This window comes from Myotis nattereri (assembly GCF_964212035.1).
Source record: "Myotis nattereri genome assembly, chromosome: 7".
Lineage (NCBI taxonomy): Eukaryota > Metazoa > Chordata > Mammalia > Chiroptera > Vespertilionidae > Myotis > Myotis nattereri.
The window spans coordinates 58,297,507-58,306,867 of record NC_138082.1 but is presented as its reverse complement, the minus strand read 5'-3'; the positions used below and the strand labels follow the sequence as shown (position 1 = coordinate 58,306,867).

Genomic DNA, 9,361 nt, shown 5'->3' with positions numbered 1-9,361 from the left:
TATTATTATAAAACTACAAACTGGACCTCATCACCATCCATGGAAGAAAGAAAAAGTCCTAAGAAATGTCTCTTCACAGTTCTGCTCTACGTCAGAGACCACTGACTCAAGGCCCAAAGGGCCCCGAATGCTTGTCCTTCCACCAACTCTTTGCAAGTGTTAAGTAGAAGAATCAGAAAAATCTGAGATTAAGTCCAGCACACTTCACATCCATCTTGACTTCCTGAATCGTAATAAGGTATTTCCTAAACATCGTGCCAGACAAAAACTTGACAAGACTTTGGACCTTGCAAAAGTTCAAAAGCTGCCTGGCCTCCTGAACTTCCCTCTGAAAGCTGCACCTATCAGCAAACTTAACAGAAGAGTGGAGATATTCTCGATTGCTTCTGATAAATGTAGGTTTGCCACAATGGAAAATTCTGATTAGGGAAAAATATTGAACTGAAATCTCTGGAAATTAGTTCAATCCCCCAGTTCCTTTTGCCAGCACAGTAGCATCTAGGCTGTCAGTTTGAAACTCAGGTGTTGAATACGTGACCTATCCCAAATCAAACTCCAACTCTATCTATTGCATATTGCTATTTTTTCCCTCACCCAGAAAGAAGACCAAGTTCTGTTCATTTACATAGTTTATTGTTGTAAACATTAAAATTGTCTTTCTCAAAGAAAGAACTTATCAGAAAAAAAAAAATCAGTGTCTCTAACTGTCATACACCATAGAAAAAAAGGCAGTGACTCATATCATGTGCCATACTAGAAATATACAAAGAAAAATACTACAGAATATGGCAATATTAAAATTCTTACTCAAACATAAAATAATATATTAACTGACAATTTTAGACATTAAAAAAACAAAAAAAATTCAAAGTGCTCAGTAATTTCCAGGGAGTTATGTGTATTATAAGCACTCTGGAAACAGTCAAAAGCTGCTGCATGCAAGTTTTGTTTAGCTTTAGACAACAAAATAATCAAGATATAAACTTTCTTTTATCAACATCAACGGTACATACAACACGTACAAACAAGGAATGCTGGACGGTGTTACAAACACTATGTGTCCCCTTTGCCGGGATTTTCTGATGTGCAGTACTTGTGCCCACCTATTTTACAATTGAGAAAATGTTTAAGCTCAGATAACTACCAATCTTTATAAAATCTAACAGACTACATAGTGTCTGAAATACTATTTATATAATATAGACATTACTGAAGTAGCAAGTGCCTATAACATTTCAACCTAGAATCAACATGCTGGTCCCTTTTTTGTGTAGTTATAGTTTTATTTTTTTTTTTGCAAACACACTTATCTTTTAGAATTTGTAATATTTATTCATAAATAGGCACAAAATAATTTAAAAAGCCAAACTGCATTGGGTAAATTTACAAGCCTTTGCCTTCTTCAACTCATGCCACCCACGCAACATTTAGTTTTACTATATATTACAGCTTTCTTTACAGCAGAAAACTTTGAAGTCTTTTAAAGGGCAATACTTATGGGTCCCCTTACGATGTGTGTATGTGTGTGTGTGTGTGTGTAACATTTCTCTTAACTGCAACAACCAAATGTGGCCAAACATTTCCCATCATACATTAGGAATCTTTCTCCTGAACATTTAACTGATTTTAAAACTGATAATAAAAAGTTTATACCACTGCATTGTGTGTAGTCCATGTTCTAAATCCAAGATGCCCCGAGCCAAAATGCCCTTTCAGGTTCTGCCTGCAGGTTAGGAAATAGCAACAGTTTTTGTTTTCTGGTGTTTTTTTGTTTGTTTGTTTTCCTTTAAGGATCAAGGGGCTGGGGGTTTATGGAAGGGGTGGGATGGCTAGAGCTGAGACAGCTCAAGGGGTTATCTCTACCCTTGTGACTTGCCCCCTCTGGACAGTTTTAGGTGTTCTTTCCAGTTCCTTTGAAGTGCATGGGAGGAGGTCTAGAAAGGTAAAGTATCCAGAAAAAGTTTGTCAATTATTGCTGGCGGTGGTACCAAGTCTTCCAGTTTCAGGTAGAAAATGCGCTGTAGACCCTGTGTGCAAAGAGTACGGAGTTCTGGGAGCTTCCCCAACAGTTTGGACAAATAGTTGGGGCGGTTCAAACCCCCGTTATTGAAAGTCACGTGGTCTTTGAGACAATTGACAATCTTGTTTTGTAGTTCTTCCACTCTCTTGGGTTCCTTGAGCCCATGTCTCTCTGCAGAAAACACAATCAGAAACAAAAGAAGAATGGGAAAAACAGTTAGCTAGCTGGCAAAACCCAGGAAGATGGGAGGCAAGGGGAAACTGGGACAAATCCTGCTGGACAGTTTTGGAGAAGAGCCTTGCGCGTATGGTACTGACCTGTGACCATAGCCAGGGCAGCAATGCAGGAGAAGGCAGAAATGTCGATGTTCATGTTCTGCAAGTTGGAGGAGAATTCAACAATGGAATCAATCCATTCCCCAAAGCCACGAACGCATTGCAACCTGTGCAAGACCACCCCATTGCAAAAGATGAGTTTACCCTCCACTGGGTTGGACCTGCAATTAATACCAAAGAGAGAGAGGGGGGAGAAAAAGAGAGAGAGAAAAGCTAAACAACTAATTACTTGAAGAGCAATAAATGAGGGATTTAAGAGGCACCTAATTACCGAAGAGTTAATAAAATGTAGACCAGTGGACCTTGAAAGGGTTCAATTTCATAACAATCAAGAACGCCCCCTATCCCACCTCCATGACATTCATCCAAGACTTCTGGGCTCACTCCTTCCCTTCTCTACCTTTTTCTATTATCCTATCCCTCTTTTCCCCTTATTCTGACCACTTCTCTTTCCTTCCTTTCATTTCCTTTTCCCTCTTTCTTTTCTTGTCTCGATTGCTCTCTTCCTTCTTTCCCAGCCTCCCTGATTGCTTCCTCAGTTACCTGTATGCTAATCGCAGCACAAACAGTTCTAAGAAAGCCGATTCAAAAAGCAGGTCCTGGTCGGCTTTGGGCAGGTCAGCAAAGCCCGGAATCTTCTCAGCCCAGCCCCTGATGATCTCCATGGAGCCAGTCAGGAGATCATAGAATTGTTGGATATGCTGGGTGTCATCTCCACTCATCTGATAGTCAGGGTTCGCCTGGAACTGGAATTTCATTTTAAAAAGCACTTAATGAGGTTCTCTAAAATATATAACCCGTGAAATTGCTAACCCCGTTTCTAGTAGTGGAGCCAGGTTTTTATAACAATTAAACCTCTCTCTGACCAGTAAGGAAATTAGATGTTCCGGGGCAATTAATTCAATTAGGGATGGTGCTATGAGGTCGCTGCTTTAAATATGTAAATTACCATTTCCATACAGACTAAATACAGTGCCATCCAGCCCTGGGAAACGTTCACTCTTATCTCCACAAAACAATTGACATGTTAGTATTCATGCCAGTCCCAGAGTGGGTCTCGAGCAGAGGCGCCCTTTGCAAATCTTAATAAAATTGCGGTGACTTCTAAGTTTGCCCAACATACTTCCTCCAGTTAAAGCCCTCCCATTCCTCACAGCTGGGGTAAAAGAAGACTCTGACCACTTGATCCCCCACCCCACTGCCATTCCTGGGACCCACTGTCCTTCCCTTCCCCGACCCCCAAGCAGGCAGCCCCCACCCTGACCGTGCCAGAGAGGGTGAGGATTAAAGCATCTCTGGGGGGGGGGGGGGGCTTCCCACGAAGCCTCTGGTGTGGCTATCAGAGGCATTAGCGTCTGAGTATGTGGTGCTGGGAAAGGGGCTCGAAGAGGTTTGACCACCCTGGCCTAGCACTTCTTCCTTCCGCTGCACTGTCCTCCTGTCTACACTTGTCTGTGGGTCTGCCCGCCTCCTATGGCTCTCCCCAGAGCTATGAGGACACAGTCTTGCTTGCCTCCTTTTATCCTGAGTCTGGGGGTTAGTGATGGGAGTGGGGAGGGTTCCTGCCCATCTGTCGGTTTGTCCACATGATACCCCCCTCCAGCATCTTACCCTGGAATAGTCCAGGCTGGTCATAGCCGGGTTGGAGTCGACATGGGCCCTGACGAGGGCACTGATCAGACTCACCGGGGGCGAGGGGGGAGAGGGCTCCTGTGGGCTCTTCGGTTTGGAAGGTAAACGACCTCGGCGGCCTTTTAAACTGTCCGTGCGAACCACTGCAAAGAAAGAGCCGGTTAGTGTCGCTCGGCCTAGGGGGACCCAGCTGCCTCCTTGGCCCCTCCCGGGGGTGGCTGCAGCTGGGGGGAGTGCGGCCGGGCGGCACTGGGCCCCACTGCTTGTAAAGCCTTTACTGACGAGAAGCGTAAAAAACGCGGGGCTGTTTTATGTCTTCTTCCAAATGGGTCGTATAGTTAAAAGAGAGAAGAGCCTGTCGGCTTTCTCTAGGGCAGGATGGGCAAGCAGGCAGCTGCCGGGGTGGAGGCCGGACGCGGATGGGGGGGCCGGGAGACCCCTGGCTCTGTCTGTAGAAAGTGGGGTTAGAGTGGGGGCAGCGCTCTCCAAGGGCACAGACTGCGGAGTGGGCCGCTCGCCCGGACCTACCTTCTTTGACCATCCCCACAGCCAGGCACTTCTGGAACCGGCAGTACTGACAGCGATTCCTGCGGCGCTTGTCCACTGGGCAGTTTTTATTTGCTAAACACACGTATTTTGCGTTCTTTTGCACCGTGCGCTGCAAAACAAAAAAACAGTACGGCCGAAAATTAATTTTCTCTTGAAAAGCCAGCAACCCAAGGAATCCAGGAACAATTTCTGAAAGACTGGGGTCTACACTCCCTTGCCACAAACAAACACATATACATAACTGCTTTCTTTTTCTTTTTTTCCCCTTTTCCTTTCTCTTTCCTTTCCTTTTCCTCCCCCAGGGCACGTTACAGAAGAAAATTGATAGCGTTAACATTTGAGCTAACCTTGCCGCTCCTTGCTGTGTTTTATATGCCAAGAGAAGGAGAAGGAGACGCTCAGTAAATACAAATCCGTGGGCATTCATATTATTTACATTCCTTGGAGACCTTCTCTATTTAAAATGATAAGATTATTCAATCAGGAAGGCGAAATAAAGAGATCACTTAATTTGACCATAGGGAATTCTGTTCCACTTGGTTAGCTCAGACACGGTTCTCTGTCCTAACCAATTTCAATCTGAACAGAAAAGACAGCTCTGCGCACATGCAAATGACCCTCTTCCAACTCGCGCTCCAGCAACTTGGGGCGGAGGCCTGCCGGTCGGCTTTGTGCGGGGGAGATGCGACCCCGGATCTCGGGGTCTCCGGGTCTCGGGGTCTCCCCGCTTTCTTTTCTCAGGCAGGCACCCGGATGCCCCCACCACCACCTCTGCGGACGCCGGGAAAAGAACCTTCCGGGGCGAGCGGGAGCTGAGCTGCCTGCACCCAGGCGGAGCGCGCACACCGAGGCTCCAGGCTGCAGGGGGCCCCTGCCTGCCTCCTCAGCCCCTGTCCTTGCTCACCTTAAAGAACCCCTTGCAGCCCTCACAGGTGCGCACGCCGTAGTGCTGGCAGGCCGCGTTGTCGCCACACACCGCGCACAGCCCCTCGTTGGAGGGGGAGCCCCGCGACGGCGGCGAGGGCACCTGCGTGTCGAGCAGCTGCGACGCGTGGCCGATCTGCAGGCCCGGGAAGCCCATGGACGCGGGCTTTCGGATGGGGTTGGGCACAGCGAAGGTCTGCCCGTCTACAACGTGGTGGCTGCCCGCCGGCTCCGGGTTCATGGGGACGTGCAAGGGCCCGTCGAAGCGCATCTGGCAGCTCGACACAGGGGTGCCGGGGGGCGACTGCTTAAAGGAGAAGAGGGAGAGGCGGGAGACGGGCGTTTTCCTCTGCTCGATCATGTGCGTGGTGGCCACGTAGTTCTGGTGGAAGTTGTGGAGGGAGCCCGGGTCGTCCCACATCGGGCTGTGCTGCACCTGGAAGCCCGGGGTGGCGGACGTCGGGGGCGAGGAGGGCTTGTAGTAAACCGACCCGGAGTGCGGCATCATCTCCTCGGACTGGGGGGGCAGGTGGCTGTGCTGCTGGTAGCTGTGCATCTGAATGTCTTCTACCTTAATGGACGCCTGCTGGCCGGGCAGGGGCGTTTGGTACAAGCAAGGTGGCTTGACGTCGTAGCCTGTGCTGTAGTTGTCCATAAAGGTACTGAAGCTGGGGAGAGAAGTGGTGGCAGTGATTTCAGTGTTGGTGAGGTCCATGCTAAACTTGACAAACTCTGGCGTTAAGAAATCGGAGCTGTATTCTCCCGAAGAGTGGTAACTGTAGCTCTGAGAAGCGGGGCTGGCTCCTTGAGGCGAGGACCCATACTGCGCCTGAACACAAGGCATGGCTGGAAATGAAACAGGGGAATAATGTACACTCAGCCTGGTCAACTGAACACTTCCTCCCGGGCTCGGGCTCACCTGGAGCTGCACCGGCAGCCCGCGGCGGTCAGAGAGCGCGGAGGGGCGCGAGGGGAAGGGCGGGGATCGCGAAGGCTGCGGAGCTAGACAGTGCGGGGCACGGGAAAAGGCTGATCAAATAAAGACCCAGGGCCAGAAAGCCGTGGAGGGTCTCCCGGCTCCTTTCAAACGCCTCCCGCTCGACCCCCTTTCATCGACAACCCAGCTCAAATGAGCCTCTCCCTCTGCAGCTCGGGTTCAGCAAGCTCATCCTAGAGGTGAAGTTGAACTGCACAAGCAGAAAGTTGTTTCCGAAGGCGACGGGTTAGAAAACCTTAAGTTACAAGCTCTGCTGAGGAAGATCGCATTGCCCCTGGTCTTGATATTTAGGGAAGGGGGGGGGGGGCGGTGCTCAGAGAAAGAAATCAAGTTGCACTAACCTTCAGCCGAGTTACAGGCACAGGCGTTTTCAAGGAACTTAAAGGTGGACAGTGTCGTAAAGCAATGAAGGATAAAGTTTCCAAGATTTTTAGAAAAGCATTGGAGAGCCCAGCCTGTCAGATCTCCTCCCTGAAATACAGACACAGACAGCTTCAGGGTGCCTTTCCGGACAGAGTCAGCCCAGCATCTGCAGACTCACCGGGCAGGCCCTTCTATGCCTCCCGCGATTGTTTCATTGGAAACCTAGCAGTGAAAAGGAAGGTGTGAAAGAGGTGGCTGAAAACAACAGAAAATGCCACCCGTTGCACTGTGTAAGTCCTTGCAGAGAGGGTTCTGGAGAATCAAAGGCATCCCATGTACTTATTTAATTCTTAGGAGGTAATAAATTGGCCCCTTTGGTAGGGTGTATGGGGGGGGGGGGGTGGAGTGTCATTTCCATTTCAGTTTAATTCTGACTCGAAAAGAGGAAACTAGAGCTTAATAAAATACAGCATTGGAACCTTCCCTGATTTTTCTTTTCCCCCGTGGTGAAACTGGCTTTTCTTTGGGGAGTGGGGGAGAAAGTAGAGGTCTAGAGTATAAAATAAGGAAACCTCTTCCTCCACCCCTATGAGTTACAAAACGTTAGTGAACAAGGCCTGGGCAGCCTGAAGGTAATCTGAACGTACTTTTGACAGAGCACTGAGACTGGGGAAACAGGTGAACTGGCACGTAGTTTTCCAAGAAACTTATCTTTCAACATCTTTAATGGCCAAGGGGTGGGAAGAGCAGACCCTACTTTTCCAGAAGCATCTTAGGTCAATTGCAGGGGGACCGCAATGTTGCTTATCGGGTGTTGGCACCCCTGCTAGAAGGGCTTTTCTACACACCAAACTGAACACCTCCCCTATACAGCCTGCCCTGGTCTGCCGGCTTTCTGGAACAAGGCATTCTTGTATCCTAGTTATTTTCAGATGTTCCTACTTGGAAAGCATTCTAGAGCATAGATGATCATATTAACAATGAAAAAGAAAATCAAACATCTACACCTTCTGTTTTCCTTGCCCCCCCCCCCCACCCTCAGAATCTTGCTTCAATGGGGAAGGAGACTAACCAGAAAAAGTGGAAAGACATTAGACTCTTGACCCCCACGGCCCCTGAGAAATATGCCTGTGCTGGATATTTTACCCACCTCCTTACTTCACAGCTTCATAACTGCACTCTCTACATAGTCTCTCCGTCTGTCTGTCTCTGACACACTCACATACACAAGCGCGGCATATATCAAACCAGAAATTTCACACAAATTAGTAACAGGACACTCTTCCCATCCCCTCTCTTTACTCAACAGTACCCAGGAAACACTGGCACCCTGGCCAGCCACGGTGACACAGTTCCCAAGCAACACACCAACTGGAGCACTTTCTCTCTCCCTGTCACTTGGCGGGTAGCGTCCGGACCCCTCGTAGACACAGGACGTGGAGTCTCCGTGTCCAAAGGCCACACTCAATTTCGCACTCAGAGCAAACTTCCAGCACATTGATTTCCGCGGACAAGTCCACGGCTCCCCGAACTATGCGAGTCTCCCTTCAAGTCCACCAACTAGGAAGGAGCCCGGCAGCTTGGGAGCCAACTCCCCGCTGGTGCCAAAGCCGGTGTTCGGACAAATGCCCTCTGTAGCTGCGCGCACCTCCTCCCCATCCTCCCGCCCCACTCGCGTCCCGCGCCTCTGGCGCCCACTTCCAGAGAACCTATTCCAGGGAGGCAGAAGGAAGAGACGTGCAAAAGAAGAAAGAAGGATTAAAAAAAAAAAAAAAAAAGACCGCGAGCCGCACGGACGGCACCTACTCATTTAGGAGTTCTCCGCGTCTCTCTTCATTCATTCAACTCGGCCGAAGTGTAGTTCCCCCTGGGAGTCCGGGGGCAGGGTCGGGTTGGGGTGGGCGACAGGGGCGCCGGGAGCCGAGGCGCCGAGAGCCGGGAGGGAGCCGCGGAAGGCGGCCGGCTGGACCGGCGAGCAGGAGCGCGGAGCCGGGCGCGAGCCTCGGGGAGGACTGGCCCTGGCGGCCAATGTGCCTTTGTTTATGTGGCTCGCGCCGCCGCTGCCAACACGCACCTAAAGTCTCCGCGCGTCAGCGCGCGTCAGAGCCCGCCGCCCAATCGCCGCGCCGCCGCGCTCCCCGGACTCCTGGCCGCCGCTCGCTTTGGTATATTTCCGACCTGACGTCACGAGCAGGGCCGATGTTAAGGTGGGAACCGTTCTGGGTTCACCTTGGTGGCCAGCTCGGTGGGTGTTGGGGGTGCGTGTGTGCTTTTTTTCCGAAAGAGGTGTGACCTCTCCACTCTGGACCGCTCAGCCCGCAGAGCGGCGACATCTCCCCCACCCGCCCAGCCCCCCGCGCCCCTGCTGCCGCCCGGCCGCTCACACTGGCGGGAAGGTGCAACAAAAGCCTGGGCGGAGGGGAACCCTGGTGTGGGCCAGGCAGCTGGCACCGGGACCCGCAGGGATGGCTGTGCCTGACCGCGCTCTAACCTCACGAACCCACAACCGTCATCTCCATTAGCGGAGGCGCGAGCAGATGT

The 9,361-nt window shown here is 50.5% G+C and overlaps 1 protein-coding gene across 3 annotated transcripts; it reads right to left on the bottom strand.

Moving 5' to 3' along the window:
* Nucleotides 1-618: 618 nt before the first annotated feature.
* Nucleotides 619-8,867, bottom strand: NR4A2 (nuclear receptor subfamily 4 group A member 2). Of its 3 annotated transcripts, none has more exons than XM_081096289.1 (8): nucleotides 8,627-8,867; nucleotides 6,799-6,928; nucleotides 5,441-6,306; nucleotides 4,516-4,645; nucleotides 3,967-4,130; nucleotides 2,899-3,101; nucleotides 2,338-2,516; nucleotides 619-2,191 (listed from the first exon to the last, which is right to left on the bottom strand). In XM_081096289.1, the coding sequence occupies exons 3-8, from the start codon at nucleotides 6,302-6,304 to the stop codon at nucleotides 1,935-1,937; spliced, it is 1,797 nt and encodes a 598-aa protein (XP_080952415.1). In that variant the 5' UTR covers nucleotides 6,305-6,306; nucleotides 6,799-6,928; nucleotides 8,627-8,867; the 3' UTR covers nucleotides 619-1,934. The 3 variants fall into 3 exon arrangements, with proteins under 3 accessions (XP_080952415.1, XP_080952416.1, XP_080952414.1); XM_081096290.1 differs by having other exon boundaries at nucleotides 4,042-4,130; nucleotides 8,627-8,866; XM_081096288.1 differs by lacking the exon at nucleotides 6,799-6,928 and having other exon boundaries at nucleotides 8,627-8,866.
* Nucleotides 8,868-9,361: the final 494 nt, after the last annotated feature.

Coding starts and splice junctions, on each gene's coding strand:
- NR4A2 (XM_081096288.1), bottom strand. Junction 4,131..4,515: donor TGTGGGGATGGTCAAAGAAG/GTAGGTCCGGGC, acceptor CTTTCTTTGCAG/TGGTTCGCACGGACAGTTTA. Junction 3,102..3,966: donor CCAGCCTGGACTATTCCAGG/GTAAGATGCTGG, acceptor ATGAAATTCCAG/TTCCAGGCGAACCCTGACTA.